Here is a 20483-nt window from a genome sequence, read left to right as displayed (position 1 = left end):
CGAGTCCCAAACCCCTGACACCGGCAGAAGCTCCGCTTGCTTTGTCCTCCTACCCTTGAAATGTTGAGTACACAAAGGAAGTACCTGGATAATCTAAATGGAGTGATTTTCCCTACGGTCCTTGGACACCTGGAGTAAGTGGCCATTCTCACAATGGATGGCGTGCAACAATGGATGCTGCTGGACTATAAGAATATGAGCCACACATTGCGAGCCCTATGAATCGGACTCTGGGTAGGTATGACGAAGGACTATGCAGTGACGTGTGTTTAAGTCTGTACATTTTTCTTACACATGATCATGAACTTGGAAGATTTGAAATAATTTCCTGCTAGAAGGAATATTCAATTTAGATCAAAAAACTATCTTGCATTGTTTACACACCAATACAAATCTCCGAAAGTATTATTCAAACAGCGGCGGCTCTTCAGCAATGGTGGAGGAGCGTTGCCCCACTGACCCAGCAGGTGAAAAAAAAAAATACTGTGGTTTTATTTTTTACCTGTCTGCTGGGCCAGCCTCTGCAGGGATGGGCAGGGCCGTTGCTAGTGGAGGGGTACTGGGTCCTGTACTGTAATTACGCATGTGTGTTTGGCGGGCCATCTCACCCCATCCAAACTCCAACTCCCTGTCCTGAGCGGAGCGTCAAACCAGCCCGCTCAGGCCAATCCCCACGCTGCTCTGATGCTTGAGAGCAGCGTGGGGATTGCACAGCGAGTCTCGGATGCTCGCTCAGGGGCTGCTGGGACCCAGGAAGCATCAGAGAACTGAGGCGGCAGAAGCTTCAGGTAAGTGTTTATTTCATTTTTAATTTTTAAACGCGTTAACTCCCCCCACCCCTGGATACCACCTACTGCGCTCCGCCATGCCCCTCTCTCACTCCCTCCCGCACCCACTCCACCCGCCCCACCACATGCATTGGCTGCTAATTATTTAAAAACATTTGTGTATGTGGTTTTGGGAATGTCAAACCTGAAATTCAGAAACATATCTTTACTTTGTTACTATTTCACAAGGTCAGCACAAGTTCTTATTTGCTGCTTGTAAAGCTGGATGGTGATTGGTACAAAGGGGTTGCCACTTAAGTGAGCATCCTTCCAAAAAGACCAGTCAAGAACCATCCACATCCCAATTATATAAAACACACAAACTGCACAAAAATAAAGAGTAAAATTCTCAATCAAATACATTTTTTAGAGGAACTAGTGCACTTCTTAGCAAGTTATCAGAAGATTGAATGTGTGATCTTTATGGCCTATGATGGCTACAGATTACTTATAAAAACATGAAGTACCTCTCTTTTCAGGAAGTGCCATAACGATGAGACAGGCCACGCCTCCTACGCACAGGAATCCTGCCAAGGTGCGCCTGCGCCCAAACCTGCCAGAGAAAACAGGCAAAAGTTAGATATTTCAACATCTACCAAACTACCTGAACTTACTCGTGAACGCTTAAATGATGTTTCTTTTAGAATGAAACACTGGTGCCAAAGGAGCTCTAGCAGTACACCAGAAAGCTGCAAAGTGGGTTGACAAGACTCTCATTGAAAACATACAGGAGGAAACGCTATCTAGGAATAGTCTGCATCTGCGGATAGATGGTCGGTGGCTTGAGCATACAGCAACGCGACACGTCACTTCAAAGGCAGCGGGCTGCACCAGAGTCTGAGAGCAGGGACAGCTTGCCTCAGCATAGTGTGCGAGCCAGATGGAGGAAAACCTTCAGTTAAGATGCACTCTTAGTCAGATAGGTGGGAGAACTTCTTATGAATTTAATAAAGCATCATATTTCATTAAAGGTTGTTTACCTGTAATCTCAGCTCTCGGTCCTGGGCCTGCCCCTTTAAAACAAAACCATAAATGGTCCCAGACACTGAGTGCTAGTCCTCATGACAGCAACACCAACTGGTTTGCCCTTGTTGAATGGACCTTAGTTTCACCAGAAGAGGCCTGTTCACCTTTTGGCAGCTTGTAAACACACCAAGAACTATGCACCTGTCCATGGCCTGCTTTATCGACACTTGTTCTCACCACCCCAGATTTGACAAACAATGCTTATGTTGTCTAAGTTGAATTTCGCAGCTCTTTTGATATCTAATGTGTGAGGAGGCTTTTCTGCCAGATTGGGAATGACCGGAAAACAACAAGGAAAAAAAAGGTTTCAAGTGAGGTGAAATTTTGAGATAACTTTGAGTAGGGGAGTAGTTTGATCGCAAGAACCCGGTACTGTGGTAGAACACCATATAAAGTTAATCAATTCACAGATCTGGAAGCCGGTTCACCCTTCCAGTCGAAGTAAGAGCCACAGGGAAACCTACCTTCCATGGCAGACACTGAGTTAGATTTGTGCATGGGTGCAAACAGAGTACACATGGATTCTGATAGGACAGAGTTTAATTACCGTGGACAAGAAGGCCTTCTAATCAGGGGAAAGACTCATCTTGAAGACTTCAAGGCACTCCTTACTCACCAGAACTGTGATGGGCTTTTCATATAAGCAATGATGACAGTGAAATGCATTTTAACTGAAGAAAACTAAAGATCAGATTTAGCTAAAATAAAGAAAACATAGCAGTGCTATTTCTTACTGGCTCGTTCCCTGGTCCATCTGTTTCTGGAGGGACCAGATGCAGAACCTCTTCCATTTGAAGGCATCTTGGGGCCACCGTCATTTTAATCATCTGCACCCTTCCCCAGAGTTAGAAATTCAAGAGTTGCATTATAACAAAGTCCTATCGCAGCGCTCTATGAGGGGGAGAGGATTGTCTTCCACCATGTGGGCGTGCCGTCCATTAATGCGAATGCCCAGATATCACAGTACGATACCCATGTCATGTTACAGTCCTGTATACAGGCATTTGTGGTAATCCTGGATACGGAGAGCACTTCCGATTTGGCCCAATTTATCTCATTACCAGAGAGGGAGGAGATTGTACTAAAGATAGACATAACAGCCTCAAGAGAGTGAGCTGGGTGGGAGAGCAGTAGTAAGATATCATCCGCGTATATCAAGACCTTTACTTCTTTACCTCCTACTTGGATACGTTCTATCGCGTGTGAGCGATGTATGGCTTTAGCCAGGGGCTTCGAAGCCAGCAGAAAGATGAGCGGTGAAAGTGGCATCCCCAACTTGCATCGCAATTGATCCAAAACGAGTCCGACAGGAAGCACCCACTGTCGATGTCCGCCGAGGGGGAATCAGAGAAGCCAGACTTTTTTTTAATAAACTACTCTCCAAGACCCATCCTTCCTGTGACCCGGAAGAGGTAAGGCCCGTCCACCCAGTCAAATGTCTTTTGACATCCAGGGACAAGGCTATCGTCTCTTCAGCATCCTCTGTAGCCTGCCATAGTACATGGGCCATGGTACGTAAAGGTTTATGGGAGCTACAGTCCGGCACGCACCCCACCTGATATATCAGCTCAGATAAAACAGTCCTAAACGGGGCCAGTATTTTTGGGAAGATTTTGTGGCCCATATTAATTAAGCACACTCCAGGGGGTTCTTCCTTTCGTTTAGGAGAAGGGTAATAGAAGCCGTCTTAGACAAGGTCACAAATAAGCCTGTCTCAAATGCCTTTTGATAGGCCTTCGTCAGAACAGGGGTCAGGAGGGCTTTACAGGCTTTATAGGACTTTCCAGGGTAACCATCCCCCGGGGTTTGCATGTAGGTGGCACTGAGATCACTTCAGCTACTTCTGCTACAGTGAATGCGCCCTCCAGCAGTGCCCGCCCATCATCATTAAGGGAGGGACACCCAGAAGGTCTAGAAACTTGTCTATTTGAGCCGCAGTAGAGCAGGACTCATTCATATAAAGAGAGCCACAAATCGATTTGTGATATTCAAGGAGTGGGTCAATAAGATGCCAAGTGCACCATGGATGGCCAGTAGGGCAACTGCGATTCCCGCTGTGACAGCTGTACGGCCAGCAGCCGACCGCCTTCTCCCCGGATCATAGCAGCACCACTTCAGTTTAACAAGGGTTTTTTCAGCACTTTATGTGAAACACATGTTAAGGTGCTTTTTCAATGGTTCTAGTTCCTTCAGGAGTGTTGTGGATGGTGATGTAGCATGAAAAGAGGTGAGGTTGTGCACTTTCGATGCCAGATCCGTGAGTGCCTTGCATTTCGCGAGAGCAGTGTCTCTCGTCAGCAGTCCCCTAGTAGCCGCCTTCTCGGCCACTTAAAGAGTCCTGTCTGAGACAACAGAACCTGCAAGGGAAGAGAGAATATGCTGCTTAAGTTGTTTTTGCTGCTCAGAATATTTGTATGCAAAGGCCTTCATCTGTCACCGAAGGGGCTACGATGATCCAATATGCGCTCATCAAAGATCCAATTGGACTGGGCTAAGATCTGACAGTCTGGCCACGAGGATAGTGCAGTCGGTCACATCTGAAAGCAATCGACACTAAAGCAAGATTGGTTACCATGTGGTCAGGATATGAAGGTAAATTCTCTATCCCTGGGGATTAACAGACGCCAGACATTCTGCAGGGTATGGTCAGAAAGCAGATCTTGAAGCAGGGCTCTATCAGCGCGGTTGGAGCGGTCTGGACTCCCAGTCCTATTCCAAACCAGGTCAGTCTCATTCCAGGACAGGTGCGTGCCCAAACCCTGTATAAATTCTGGCCAAACGTGTCAAGAAATGAGTTTTGTCAGCATTAGGTGCGTATATCGAGTCGATCACTATGGTCTTGTCTTGGATACGTATTTTAGTGAAATCCCTTCTCCCCAGATCATCTCTCCATGTTTTAAGGGTTTTGCAGGGTATCTTATGGCCTATCAGGATTGCCACTCCACATCGCTTCGATGCATTATGCAAGGGGGAGGCAGTGCCACGAATGGTCACTGCAATTCTACTGTTACTTATGACCGTGCCTACTCAGTCCCTTCTAAGTTTGAGTGATTCCTCCAGAGGCAGATGCGTCTCCTGTATCAGTGCAATGTCTACCCCCTAAGTGTGCAAATAATGTAAGACTTTATGTTTATTGTAGTGGGACATACCGTTCCAGGCGGCAATCGAAAGAGGTTTAGACAGCATAGGTTAATGTCCCGTCAAAATATTGCAGAACCTAAGTGCTGTAACCTGGGAGGTGGGAGTCTGGGCTAGGTATGTTAGTTTCTCTGGCAGGTCTCGCCTGCACTCATCACTCTAGCAGAGCTGCCGTCGAGTGTGCAGATGGGAGGGGGTTCCGCTCAGTGTAGTGGAGGAGGGCTGGCAGGCGCCTCTGGTAAGATTTGTAGATAATGATTTGAATAATGTAATACGTAATGAGGAGCAGTTCTTGACGTAGACCCAGGGGTGGGCGGGGTAGAGTGGCTCGATAATGTGGAACACTGCCCTTAGTAAGGGAGATGAGAAAGAAGAAATTGGAAAGAAGGGGGGTGGGAGATCACAGTACTCTTTTAGTCTGGAGCTAACTTCTGTGCCAGTCTACACCGGTGTGCCTCCCTCCCCTGGAAACATGACGTCCATCCAACACAGGTGGGGACCAACCATGAACATCTATGAAGAAAGGGCGTCCAAAGCAGGCAGAGGAGTGGTCCCAGGGGCCATATCCATGGTTGAGTGCAGTATGGAAAAAGGGTGGAGTGGATGAGGGGGGTGAAGGAGGTGAGGATGGGCTCCTATGTGACTCCCCAATAGTACCATGCATAACTGTGGACTAGGCGACATACTGTGCTTTCTCCCTGCACTGCCCTGCCCTGCCGCTATCCGGGGCATAATCGTAGATCAGCAAGCACAGGAGCACACCAGGACAGAGTGTGATGGTGAGCAAAAATAGGATGAAAATCAACCAGGAAAAGACAAAGGAACAACATAAAGGGCACTCTGTATTAGACCCGGTAGCCCAATGGCCGCCAACCATCTCCACCTGCTACCAGGGCTTTCTCCGGGAGCGGCTAGAGGGGTAGTTCCCGAGGAATTCTAAATCTCTGCTCCAGTCCAGAATGGCTTCCCACTGGGATTATACATGATCCAGTTGCTAATCCATTGTGTCTATTCTGTTCCAGAAGGTTATGCCCTGTCTTATGCTTTTCACCGCAACAAGAGGTTGGTCAACTTTATTTTTCATAGTAGTGAGACTATTACCAATGGCTTACTTTTTTTCAGTAGGGACTCCAGGGCTAGGCCTGACTGGGTGTCTGTTTCAGAGATCGGAGTGGGCTAAGAGTACACCACTGCCAAGGGCTGGACTGGCCATAGCGGGCACTGGGCATTTTCCCGGAGGGCCGGTTTTGGACCCTTGGGGGCCATTTTTATTGCTGGTGCCCGATTTTGCAATAATGCTGCAAAATTGGCCCACTGCAACAAAAGCGAAGCAGCAGTGTTTCTCACCTTCCCCTCCCCCTCCCCGCCTTCCGAGCAGGTCCGATGTAACTGCCAGGGCTGGTGTGCGTTCCCAGTCTGGCCCTGCCGCTGCCTCCGACGAGGGAAGCTGGAAAAACACCAGTTTCTGTAGCAATATACAGCAAGTTGGGCAGTGACTTATCTTCAGGCACGTTCCCAAGGCAGTCTGGCAGCTTGTCCCATAACCTCATCAGCCAAGGCTTCAGCAGAGATCCAGAAGTACTTTGCAAGAACCTGGCCCACCGGGGTGTATGCGCCGCTGTATTAGTGCTCCAGAGGATCATGCAAGTCACTCAGAGTGTTCCTAGCTATGTCGCCCCTGCGCCTAAAGAATCATCCCCGGCAGTGGGGTGAAGAAAGCATTTGCGCCAATGTCCACACCACCGACCAGCAGAAGACACGAGAACTCTAAGGGGACGTGATGTAGGTGCGTAAGCGCTATGTGCCAGAAGACTGGATGAAACAGCCTGGGTGTCCTCGCTCTGAGGGCTGACCAGATTCTTGTGCTACAGAGTAGAGTCAGCAGACGCATATGAAGCGGAGAACGTCACTCCACACAAACATTGCCACCCCGTCGCCTTCTAAAAAAGTCAGGGTGTGGGGCGCCTGGCCACTTGCACCCCAAAGATACACAGACTTGTTCTGCAGTCATAAATGGTATGTGCCATCGCTCTGTTCAATGTAGGCTATGCAGTCTCCTCCCGGCCTCTCCGTAGGCGACGAACCCACCTCTACGTCGATGAAGTTTGGAAACGTATTGGTACTCCACTGTCCGTTTACAGCTTCACAATAGAATTGCAGGCAAATGTCAGGCGGGCATCTGGGGCCGACTGCGGCCTGCACGCCCTGCTATTCCTGCTATTTCGCTGGCTCTTCCAGCCTGATACGGGGCCCCCAGGCTCCCTACCTGTCCAGCTACTGGTCCTTTGTCGCTGGCCGTCCCATACAGAAAAAAATGGTCAAGGAGCGCCGTGCTGTGACGGAGCTTTAGAAGCAGGAAGCCACTTAGGCCATTGCCTAGCTCCGCCTCCCCACCTCTCTCCTCTAAAGAAAGTGAAACCTTATCTTCCACAAAGAGACTTCAGAACTACTGTTCATGGCTTCGTATTCCAGCACCAGGATGCTGGTAACGCCTGGCTTCATGGCCTCCCTGGCTCCACACTGGCACCCCTAAGAGCCTACTTCTTTTCACAGCGCGTCTCATCCAGGACCTGAAGAAATGTGACGACATCACCCCCAACCTGATGGAACTCTGCTGGCTACCCCTGTTCTACTAACCAGCTGTGTCATTTACAAAACCAATACACCAATCTCCATCTCTGGAGGTACTTAGCACCCACACAACTGGGACACCCTCAGACTGCAGGCAAAGAAGTGTAAAAGAGAATAAACAAGGCTGCAGGACTTTTACATCTCTGCACCCAAGATCTGGAACACATCCTTGTATCCAGCAGGACCCCCCCACGCTACTACAGCTTAGGAAAGAGACGAGGACGCACCACTTTAAAGAACACTACATCACAAACCATTAGCAGTCCACAATCCAGCTACCACTCCAATGACTCGTCAACTTTACGCTCGTCTTTGACCCAGTACAGCACTCTGCTGCCTTTTGGAAGAGTTTGCGCTACAAAAATGACACATGAATATGATGCTGGAGGACATCACAATCTCCCAGGACGACTGAACGTTCAGGCCTTCTCGAAGAAGGCGTAAATGAAAACTGGCACCAGGGATCAGGAAGATGCACGCGTCCACACAACCTATGAGTGAGCAAACTAGTCTGACTTGTGGAGAAGAAGTCTTCCACAGAAAGACAATCTTCATGAATGGAAATGAGTCTTCCTTCCGAAGGGGACATAAAAGTGTGTATTGTGGGAGACACATAGTCTGTATTGTGCAACAGAGTGAATGATTTTTGTTCCAGCTTTGTCTGGAGGTTGTGTTGAAGTTTGTGTACTGAAGGGGTGTTCACCAGCCAGCCACCCAAAGAAGGACAGACAAATAAGCCCTTTTGCCTTAGGCTTGCTTCTACCAGCGCCATGCACTTGAAAAAGACACACAGGGCTATCCTGGGGTAATACAGGGGAAACTGCAGTTGGTAGTGGGAGCTCCATATTCACAATAAGAGGAATTTTATGCTACTTTTTAACATCAGGATGGGGAACTGCGCGTCCCATGGATCTGTGGATGCCACCCAGTCTCCTCCGTGGAGTTAAAGGAAAATTTAGTGAAAGTCAAATATTCTTAATTTCTTCCCTGTCACTTATTTGCTCGGGCACTTTAGGTCTAGAAAATAGTGGTAATAATGGCATGGATCCCTTTGCATTACTAGAAAACAACAACAGAAGCTCTGGTGCTTTTGCAGCTCTGACACTCACTCAGCGGACTTCTTCCAAAGAAAAGACTGCACTGCCTGAACAGAACTGAAAAGAACAGGATGCAGACGAGAAGGTAGAATACACTGGAGAAGAAACAGAACAGAATGCAGTAGAATAAACTATAATACAGTAAAATAGAATATGGACTACACTAGAAGGGAATACAGTAAAACAAGTAACAGTGGAATGGAATATGCTAGAATAGAATAGAACAGAACACAGCAGCATGTGGAACGCAATAAGGAAGAGAAAATGGAACGGAACAGAATATGGCTTAGAATATAATAGAACAGAAGAGAGTAGAACAGAAGAGAATACAATAAAATGGAATACAATACAGTAAAATAGAACAGAAGAAAAAGTTACTTACATTCTGTAACGCCTTATCTGGTAGAGACTTTGTCTAGCCTCAGACTCCTTACCTTAGAATATTTCCCAGCTGTCAGACTGGATCTGCAAATATTTCATGAGCAGTACCCCCGCACGCCCGTAGGTAGAGTGGTTCGGCTACGCGTGTCTTTGTTCAAGATGAACATGACAGAAGTGATGCGTGTAGTGCGTATATAGGCCCCTCCCCAGCGTACTGACGTCAGTTTCTTTTGTCACAAAGAGCGCTGACCAATGGTGTATGGAAATAGTGCCTGAAAAGAAAAAAGCCCCATACCTAGAAATCCATTCGTAGAGTGAGGGGGATGGGCTGGTTAGTAAGGAATCTGCGGCTAGATAGAGTCTCTACCAGATATGGAGTTACCAAAGGTAACAAAGTTGTTCATCTGAAAGAGATTTCTAGTCGCAGATTCCTTACCTTATTATAGATACACAAGCAATACCTCACCTGAGGGAAGTCTGCAAACAAGATTCTTGCAGAAAGTCCTGCAGGCCCCAACGGGTACAGTGCCCACACAAACGGGCCTGACTGTCCAGGCAGTAGTGTTTCGTGAAAGTGTGCAGCGAGGCCCAAGTTGCAGCCTGGCAGATATTCAGGACTGGAACTTCGCTCGCTCGCGCGGTGGTCACACTTGCCCTGGTCGAATGAGCATGCAAGACCTCTCGGGCTGCTTTTTCACCAATATGTAGCAAATCTTAATGCAGAGTACGATCCATCGGGAGCTGCCTCGCTGCTGCACAGCATTCCCTTTCTTGGCTTCTACATACCCCATGAAGAGTGGTTTTGTGCGGTCAAGGTAGAACAACAATGCTCATTTTGGGTCTAGAAGGCACAGTCTCTCCCCTTTCTTATTTATTTATTTATAACATTCATTAAGCGCACTGTTACCCGTAGGTGTCCTGGCACTGTGTGACCCTTCCTAGTAACAAAATCGGAGTCAGTCTAATCCGTAAACAGCCAGGTCTTTAAGGCCTTCCAAAAAGCCATAAGATTCGACATACCCCTTAGGTACAGGGGGAGCTGATTCCAGGCTTTGGCTGCACTGACAACACAGCTTTATCCGTCCCATGTAGCTTTTTTTGCAAGCAGCACATTAACCAATTTGGCACCCGATGAGCGTAATGATCTATTTGGAGTGTACCAGTACAGTCGCTCTTTTAAATATGCTGGTCCAACTCCATAGAGTGCTTTATGCACATGACACAAAGCCTTGAACCGAGTACACTTCCTAACTGGGAGCCAGTTCAACTTCTTTAACCCTTTCGCTATAGGGGCATATTTTGGGATGCCCAACACCAGTCTGGTAAAACACACAATATGATGGACGAAATGTTGCACAATGGCAAAACATTCACCCCCAGTCACAGATCTGGGTTTAATCCATCGTTATTTTGCTCACCAAGCCACCCCAGTTCAGACTTGGCCATATGCAAATCAGTCTTGACCCTGTGCCTCATGGGAACAGTCCAGACAGAACTGCCAAGCCATGCCTTCCCTGGACCGGAAACAAGCTTCCGAGGACCGGTTTCTGGCAGCAGCCTTCGGCAAAACTTGCAGCCTCTGCAATAGTCCTTCCTGCATGTTAAAATAGAGACTATTGCAGTAGTCTAGCTTCAACATGGTGAGGGAGGTGATAACAGTTTTTCGGCAATCTGTCGGTAGATATGACAGGATTTTCTTGCAGGACCTGAGCACAAAGGACGTGGTTGAGGTCACTGCATTCATCTGATCTTTGAAGTTAAGCTTCTGGTCTAGTTTTTTAACCTTCCTGTTTGGGGCGGGGAGGGGACCAAGAGTATCAGGCCACCACTCTGGTGTCCAGAAATTGGGGTCATTGCCGAAGCATAGCACCTCCGTCTTGCTGGAGTTTAATTTAAGACAATTCTGTGCCATCCAGGACCCTACAGCAGTCATACACTCTTTAAAATGGCGGGCCGTATGTTTTACCTCAGATGGAAGTAGCGACACCACAATTTGCGTGTCATCCACATATGTTGTCAAACTAAAACCAAATGATCGAATAAGGGGCACCAATGAGGATACATATATATTAAATAACGTTGGACTCAGTGAGGACCCCTGCGGGACCCCACACGGTAGCGCAAATAGGTTGGATACAAATTCTCCCAGCGCCACTTGCTGACTCCTATTCATCAGGAATGATTTCAGCAAGTTCCATGCTGCTCCCCTTATACCGATCTCCCGCAGCCGGTCCATCAACAAAACATGCTGGACCGTGTCAAATGCTGCGGAGAGATCTAGGATAATCAGAGCTGTTTTACCACCCTGATCTAAAATAGTCGGAACCTCTTCGGTGGATTTTAAATGGGCCGCTTCTGTACTGTGGCCCCCTCGAAACCCATACTGCGTTGGATCGAGAGCATGTGTGGATTCCAGAAATTGGCTGAGCTGGGTGTTTATGTGTCTCTCTACAATTTTCGCTGGTATCGGAAGTCTGGATATTGGCCTGAAATTATTAGGATCTTTCATATCAAGATTTGGTTTCTGTAATAGGGGCAAGATGGAATTTTTTTTCCAGTCCAATGGATAATATCCTTCTCTATACATCGCATTGAAAATGGGTGTCAAGGTCGAGCGACGGGCTCTGCTGCTAGCTTTAAGATTGCAATCGGACAGGAATCCAATGGGGAGCCTGATTTCACCTGCATCAAAAGGCTAGTAGTTTCTATGGTGGTGAGTTGAGCAAACTCCTGCAGCAACCCTTTCTTTTCTGGCTGCAGATTATCAGCTTGGTCCTCCAAGGTTTTTTGAGTTACATTGGTAAAAACAGAAAAGATGGTATTCACCTTCGTATAAAAAAAGCTAGCTAGAGTTTTGCATAGTCCTTGACTAGGTGTAATTGAAATAGCCGCTGGGTTGGCCAGACTGGTGACTGTTTTGAATAGTTCCCTAGCCGAGTTAGAAGCTTTATTAATCTTCAAAGTGAAAGATATGCGCTTAGCCTGATCGATCTGCTGTTTATATAAGGCAAGAGCTTGTTTATACTCCTCCTTATCACTAAGCTTGTACTCCGTTCTCCATCTTCTCTCCAGATGTTTACAACTCACTTTCTGATCCCTCAGTTCCTGTGTATACCAAGGGGCGGAATGGATTAGGCAGAGCATAAAAGGTAGGCAGGGTGATGGACTGTGGAACATGAAATGAGATGACCACCTTTGCAAAAAGAATGCTTGAGTCCAAAGGATCAGTTTGTCTGGGAAGAACGGCACGTATGGAGGCTGAGATGACAATGGCTGAAGTTCACTGCCCCTCTAGATCAATGTTACTGTCACTAGAAAGGCCGTCTTGATGGTGAGGAGCCTAAGATGGCAGGTATGAAGTGGCTCAAAGGGAGCGCACATCAGAAGGGTAAGGACCAAGTTAAGGTTCCACTGGGGCATAACGAAGGGAGCAGGAAGAAATGTGTTGCAGACCTTTAAGAAACCTTTGAAAAATAGGGAACTTGAAGAGGGAAGGTTGTACGGCAGCCGCAGAAAAGCAATGATAGCAGGCAAATAACTCTTCAATGTGCCCAATGCAGAGCTCTGCGCACACACTATGCAGCAAACTTGCTCCAACGATCGATGTATACCGATTTGGTGGATGGACGCTGAGCTGCTAGAATAACCTCACAGAATCAGGCAGAAGGTCAAAAGATGTCAACTGTCGCCACTCAATCTACACACATGTAGGCGGAGCGTTGACAGGTTTGGGTGGAGAACCCTCCCCCGCTGCTGCAACAGACGATCCCTCCTGAAGAGAAAGCCTAATTGGATGTCCAATGGAGATGCTCAAAAGCTCGGGATAACATACTCTTCAGTCGTAACTGATCTTCTTGATAACTCTGGGCAGAAGCAGTATTGGCGGGAAGGCGTATAAGAGGCCAGAGCTCCATGTGAGACGAATAGCATTTCCGAGCGAGTCCCCTTATAAACTTCAGCACATGGAAGTGCTGACATTCTGCATTTTCAGGGGTGGCAAAAAATATCTAATCAAGGCTCTCCCCACTCTTGGCAGAAACCTTGCGCCACCTCCAGATAGAGGCGGCGCCACTCGTGAGCTGCTAGACATAGAAGACTAGGTTTGTCCACCCTGGCATCTAGAGAACCCGCCCGATGTTGAACCACCAGGGAAATGTCCTGGTTTTCCAGCCATGTCCAGAGATGTAAAGCCTCTTGACAGAGGGTCCGTGACACCACCGACCCTGTTTGTTGTAGTACCACATGGAGTTGGTGTAGTCCATGAAGTAGCCATCCCTTGATGGAGGGTAGAAAGGCTTTTACGCCAATCGGATCACACGGAGCTCCAACAGGTTGATGAGGAGTCCATATTCCGCCAAAGACCAGAGTTCTCTGATCTCCACCTTTTCCAGATGGCCGCCTCATCCCAGGAGTGACGGATCTGTCACTACCGTCAGATTTGGTTGGGGAAAGAAGAAGAGTCTGCTAGTGATCCAATCACAGCCCGTCAGCCACCACTGAAGATCTCTTGCAGTGCCCTCCGAGATCTGGACCATGTCGGAGAGATTTTCCAGATGCTGAGCCCACTGGAACCTCAGGCCCCACTGCAGAACCGCATATGCCAATGGTCACCAGCAGGATAAAAGCGGGGTTTGCATTCCCCCAAAAGCCAGTAGTTTTCAGCAAGGCGTGGCACCTAAGGACAACTAACGACAAAACTGCTCTGTCTAGCGAGTCAGTCGTGTCCAGTCCACAACAAATGGTGAAGTTGCCTGCGTCTCTCCAGTCAGCCATAGCCTGGAGAGTATGGCTAGGGCCTCAGACCGGACCATCGGCAACACCTGTGCAACCGCGTTCCAGAATGAGTGGGAATATCGGCTCAAAAGGCACGCAGTGTTCACCGACCGTACTGCCAGGCTACTGGAAGAAAACAAAAACACATCTTCTTTCCCATGGTATCCGGCCTCTTGGATTTCCTGTCCGGTAGAGTGGTAGAGAAAGCAACAGTATGAACTTTGGAGGTGGAGGCTTGGACTCTCTGGCATTAGATTCTGTGAGGAGAAACTAGGGTCCCCAGGGGCGGGGTAATGGTGGCGGGTAATTGTCCTAGTCAAAGGAGCCCCTGTGCAGGGCTTCGACCAGGCCTAAGTTGGATATCTGTGAGGGCTTCATTAGATGGAAGAAGTGGTTTCAGATGGAGTCACCCCCGGTTGAAGCATCTCCATCAAGACGTTCGTTTTGACTGCCACAATGGGGAGCTGAAGGCCCAGGACCTCAGTCCCCTCTCTCACCACCAATGCAAAAGATGCTCCCTGCTCCTTTGAACTGGTAGAACCAGAAGTGTCCAGACTGCTGGGGTCCGCCAGATCCTCACGACAAGTGGACTCGGTGTAATCTAGGGGCTGGTATTCTTCAGGGTCCAGTGGCCTCTCCCATTCTTCCACAAGTCCTAGCCCATAAGAATAGGGCATTGGCTCCGGCTTGGAGGGAATGCCTCCTGTCAGCACCAGAGTCTGTGTCGGATGCAGCCTATCTGGCTCAGTCAGGGATGAGAATGGAAACAGCGCCACCGGTAGATCCACGTATGGATCCAAGGGGCACGACTGGCGCCCGGGTAGAACCCGCTGGTGAAAGACCAGTAGAAGCCCCTCCAAAATCCACAGGGCCTGAAGGCACACCACAGGGATGGGCATCCCAAATAATAGGTGCAGGGCCTCAAAACTCAAGGAGTAGGGAAGGGGTCACTCGGGCTCCAGGAAACTCGGGGAGATGCAGAGACAGCCCAGGCTCAACCAGAGATCCAGGCTTAAATGCTAACGTTCCCTTGTCACGTAAGAGGAGTTCAACAGATATGGTCTCTTCGACTTCTTTCTCTTCTTCTTGTGGGAATTGGACAACTTCGACTGAAGAAGACAGATGGCTCCACGACCAATCCCAGGATCTTCCTCTCGACCGGGATCGAGACTATAGCGGTGTCAAACGTTGAGCAGCAAGGAGCTGGACGGCTCACTCCCTGAAGTCCTTGAGGTGCGTGGCGCAGCATTCGGCCCAGGTCTTGGCATCGTGGTCGCCTTTGAGACACCAAAAGCAGACGAGGTGAGGGTCCATCATTGAAATTAGCTGGTGACGGTTCCACAAAGCTGAAAAACAGCCTTCTTTGTGGATATCCCTGCCTCACCAGGAGACAAGAAGAAATGATGACCAGTGCACTGGGGTGGCACCTATATTGGCACCATGCACATAACTTCTGTCGCAGACGATGCCACACAGAGCCAAATGGCGCCACCTACTGGCATGAAGGGGGACTTAACATAAAAAAATTCCAGATCCAGTCTGGCAACTAGGGAATATTCTAAGATAGGGAATCTGCGGCTAGAAGTCACACAACGGAATTGAAGAGGTCTATAATAGAATAAAACAGATGTAGAATAGAATGTAGTAGAATACAGAACGGAATACAGTAGAATAACGTAGAATAAAACAGAGATTACAACATACTGAAATACAGTAAAATAAAAAGAGCAAGATAGACCAGAACAGAACACGGCAGAATATAGAATACAATATGGAACAGAATAGAACACTGACTAGAACAGAGTACAGAAGAGAAGAGTAGAACAGAAAATAAAAGAATTGAATGAAAGTAGAAGAAAATAAAGCAGAGTAGAACAGAATAGCATAGAGTATGATATAAATTAGAAGGGAGCAGACTGAGGAATTGAATAAAATAAGTTAGAACACAGAATATAATAAAAAAGAAGAAAACAATACAGTAAAATAGAAGAAAACAGAATTGGACATAGCAACAAAAAAAACTGAATAGAATACAGCAAAGTTGAGTAGAACAGAATGCAGTAGGATGGAGGGGAACAGAGGAGAGGGGAGAGGAGAGGAGGAAAGTGGAGATGAGGAGGAGGAGAGGCTGGGAGAGTAGGGGAGGGGAGCAGAGAAGAGGGAAGAAATGGGGAGGGGAGAAAGAGAAGGGAGTGGAGGAGAGGAAAGGGGAGGGGAGTAGGGGAGGGAAGGGGTGTTCTCTAAAGTTCGACTCCGGGAACATTTCAGTGGAAAACACAAGCGGCCCCTCTAGGAGAAGAAGGACGAGACTTGTACGTGAGTTCATCCTGGAGACATTTACTCTGAGGTACCAGCAGCTTCGTGGATGCCAGGTGAGAATACATTGGAATGCAAACATTGTCATTTTTGCATCTTGTTGAACCTTTGGTGCTTTGTATTAGGGTCGATAGGTGGCCAACTCCTGTCCTTGAGAAACAACAGATCACCCCGGGAGACTCGGATGCATCTGGGTGCAGAGCAATGTTCCCTCTAATTGTTTTCCTCTGTGTGCGGCAGTGTGAGGTCTCCGTACGCTTCAGCCACGGCAATGTGCGCCAAGAACCCGACCGCATGTGTGGGTGCAGCGACACGAGTTCTGACACTGGGGTTCCTGCTTGATTGCGCAGATAAATGACTTAGGTACTGGAACAGCGGAGGCCTGTTTGATGGGGCAGGAAGGCCGGACTGGGAACCCAAAGTAGTCCTGGCAATGTTGCCACACAGGCTCCCACTCACCAGGGGTGTGGTGGGGGCACGTGTCAAGTACTACTGCTTACAACCGGTCCCCAGCACTGGGGCTTTTGTTACTGAGGGCCCATATTGCAGCATCGCTGCAAAGCTGCCCCCGTAACAAAACTGGCCCCCACTGCTCCAAAACTGCCCCACACCCTTCTAGACTCACAGGCAAACACCCGATGCCTGCTAAGACCAGCCCAGCCAGGGGGGTGGCCTTCCTATTGGTGACTGGCGTACAATGGTTGTGTCATGTTCGAAATGAGAAAGTGAGGTGCAGAGCATCTGCAACCACGACAAAGCTACACTAATATATATTAGGAAACCGGGGCAACCGGCCTCATTCCACAGCGCCAGTGGATGTCTTCCTTCCTAACTAACTACACAGCGGTAGCTCAGGTACAACTTAAGGACTTTGAGCGTCCTATGCCAAACGTATTTTGGGGGCCTCTGTGCGGATCAGCTTTGAATTTATGATCCAGTTTGGGCTCTCTCGTGTCCTCTTTGGCCGGATCACAAACAGTGCACAGACACTCTGGTTCAAATTCCAAATGTGTTTATAGTTAATATTCAGGGATAGTGATGTGTTTTTCCAAAATTCCAACACAGGAGAAGCTCACTAATACTACTGCAAATAATCACTGTGACATCCTCCCATTTCTCATAGCGGAGATCCTGTTTGGATCTAAAATAAAAAATATATATATGTGGATGATGCATGAAACAAAAACACATTTGTCATAAAATGTCTGTAACAGACTCTCACGCATTACCCAGATTAAAAATAAATGAAAGGAAAATGCTATTTACAAAAATCTGTTTAAGAATTATTCAAGATCATCAGGGCAAGACTCTCTGCAGAACAGAGCTGGCTCTACCAAGGCGGGGGTTACTCCACTTTTTAAAACTGATAATCATTAGTTCACTTATCAGCTCTGAAGATGGTTTCTTGGATACGCAGGGGGGATGTACGTAGAAGTCCACCATGTGTGCTTTCAGAGTCACTAATATATGTCAGTGATTCTGAAAGCACACGTGGTGCTTTTAGGCTTGCTCAGGGCTTTAAGTGGGATGAACAATCTGGGGGGTCTCTCAAAGGGGCGTGCCGGATGTAATTAAGGGCGTGGCTTAAAAACACGTAAGCTAAACGTCTGTGCTTAGCATAGTGTGCCGCCCGACCTTTATTGTGCTGCCTCGGTCATTGCACCAAAATATATAATACAAGTAACATTATACCAACAACAAGCCAGGACTATTGACTTTGTCAATGGTGGTTAGCTGCATAAGATAAATAAGCAACAACTACAGCTCCCTTGAAAATAATGTTGAAAATGGCTCAGTTCTGAAGTGATCAGACTGTGAAAAACTATAAAAAGCCCTCTGAAGTTACACCAAAGGCTTTCAGCAGTTGCACTGCTGCAGAGTTGAGATATTTTTTACCCTGAGAGTGAGGGCAGAAATGAAGAGCTTGATTGGGAACAGTCTCAGCACCGGCCTTTGAAAACTCAGCATCAGCAGGACCCAGCCCACTTAAAGCCCTGGGCTTGCTGCATGCCTTTTGTTAACAGAGCGCGGCCGCGGGCCGATTGTGTACATTTTTTAAAGTATACATGTTAATTGCAGCAATTAACAGGAATCCATAAAAAATGCACACAATGTGCCCGCAGCCACGCTCTATGAACAAAAAGCATGCAGCAAGTCCAGAAGCAGGACGTGTGCTTTCAGAATCACTAACATATATTAGTGATTGTAAAAGCACATGTTTTTTGGCTTGCTGCATGCCTTTTGTTAATAGAGGGCGGCAGATTGCGTGCCTTTTGGAAAGTTTTCACGTTAATTGCAGAGCCCGACATACTAATACAAAGTTTGCATTTAACATGAAAACTTTCAAAAAGGCACACGATCTGCCGCGCTCTATTTACAAAAGGCATGCAGCAAGCCTAAAAGCACGACGTGTGCTTTACACGTGGTTCTTTTGGCCTTGATGCATGTCTTTTCTGAATGGAGCACGGCTGCGGGCTGATTGTGGGCCATTGTGCAAATATTTATGTTATTTGCAGCACATGACGGTGCTTCAAATAACAAATATCTTCACAAAGGCCCACAAACAGCCCCCAGCTGCGCTTCTTTAAGAAGGAAAAACAGCAGCAGGTTCAGGTGCCACCGCAAACAGGAAATGACCATTTTTTGCACCGCTTGCTTTATAAAAGCGGCGGCGCGAATGCTCTCCTGGGATGTGCTGTGGGTGCTCGCTCCACATGCTGCACTGTGCACTCAGGGGAACAGACGTGCACGCGCGGTCGCGCACCTTACTCGGAATACAGGTGCAGATAATAATAATCCACATTTGTAAAGCGCGAACAATCACCCGTAAGGGTCTCTAGGCGCTGGGGGCCGTCGGGAAGATTAAGCAAGCTATTGCCCAGAGTCACATAGTGCTGGACTAATCTGCTGCCGGCGCCGGGGATCGAACCGTAATCCACCGATTCCGGAGTCAGTCACCCTGGCCACGGCGCCACACCTCTTCCCCGATGTATGTCACAGAGTTGGGTGTCCCATTCACTTCAATGGGAGAATGGTCTGGTCAGAAAGAGGCTGCAAGCAGGGTGTGGGGGGCCAGTCTGGGGGAACCCACAGGGGAGCTCCACGCTCAAGATCCTCTGGCACGCAGGGACTGCCTGTAGCCTCTTTCTGACCGAACCGTTCTCCCATTGAAGTGAATGGGACACACCTCGGCGCCCGTACGCCCCAGAGCCTCCCGAGGTGGTCTGCTGATGGGACCTTGGACCTAGCCCCATACTCACCTTAAGTCCAGAACAACTGTCCCGTAGGCCACAGCTAACTATCCAAATGCAATTCATGATTACCTCCATAAGAAAGCACTTCTGATCCAGGAAATGCACGTAGAGTTCGTTTCTGAAACCTGTAAAAATTAATTTCTTAAAAAGAACTTACCCGATTCCGATGATCTTGGTATCTAAATTTATATAAAAAAATGTATTTTTATAAATTGATGTTGGATTGCTTTATTGAGTGTGTGCCTCATTTACTGCCTTAAACCCACAAAAGCTGATTTGCAGCAGTTGTCAGTGAAAATTCCCCCCCTGCGGCAGATGATGTAAACCCAGAGGTGGATGAGGTTGACACTGGTTCAACTCGACCTCTTCAGAAAGCAGCACCACTGCCAGCCCACCTAGCAGTGCCTGAGAAGAGGTAGACACAGGTGCTACAGATCTTCAGAAACAAGCCTGGAGGATAGCATTCGAGGTCAAACTCCTGGATACAGAAAAGGAAACAGCTGAGATGGGCCTAGGACCTATCTGTGGCGGCAGCAAAATTATACATCGGGGAGATGGTTTTTACCCTAAAATCCCCAAATGGTTTACAGCCTTTGAGAAGGCCTGTAAATGGAGACAGCTGAACAAGAAGTATTGGGGCTCTCTTCTTTGGGAGCTGCTCTCTGGGAAGTGTCGGGACAGGCTCCTGACACTGAATAAGACAGATGCAAAGTCTTATGACCTGATTGAGGGCTTTAGACTCACCACTGAGGAATACAGGATCACGTTCAGAAAACCCAGTCAGACCAGGGTAGATTTTGTAGACTTTTCAGTGAAAACACTAGGTGGTTAATTAAAAGGTAGCAATGTGCATGAATATGACGGGCTTTATAATTTGCTTATGAAAGAACATCTGTTAAGTAACTGTACTTCTGAAAAGTTGCATCAATACCTGGTGGAACTGGGCCAGTCTCTCCCCAAGAGATGGGGAAGAAGGCTGATCAGTGGGTAAAAACAAGAGTGTCCAAAACTATGCATGGTGGGGGTGGCCAAAAGAAAGA

The 20483-nt window shown here is 47.8% G+C and overlaps 1 protein-coding gene across 1 annotated transcript in view; it reads right to left on the bottom strand.

The window, feature by feature from the left end:
* LOC144772221 (solute carrier family 22 member 15-like) overlaps window positions 1-20483 on the bottom strand; it is a 211550-nt gene that overhangs the window by 44114 nt on the left and 146953 nt on the right. Inside the window, exon 8 of the mRNA XM_078656367.1 lies at window positions 1295-1380. Within this exon, the coding sequence (XP_078512493.1) occupies window positions 1295-1380 (86 nt within the window). The remainder of the gene's footprint in view (window positions 1-1294; window positions 1381-20483) is intronic.

Source organism: Lissotriton helveticus, chromosome 8, assembly GCF_964261635.1.
Source record: "Lissotriton helveticus chromosome 8, aLisHel1.1, whole genome shotgun sequence".
NCBI lineage: Eukaryota > Metazoa > Chordata > Amphibia > Caudata > Salamandridae > Lissotriton > Lissotriton helveticus.
Note: the sequence above shows the minus strand (reverse complement) of the source record. Positions and strands in the feature narration are given on the sequence as shown.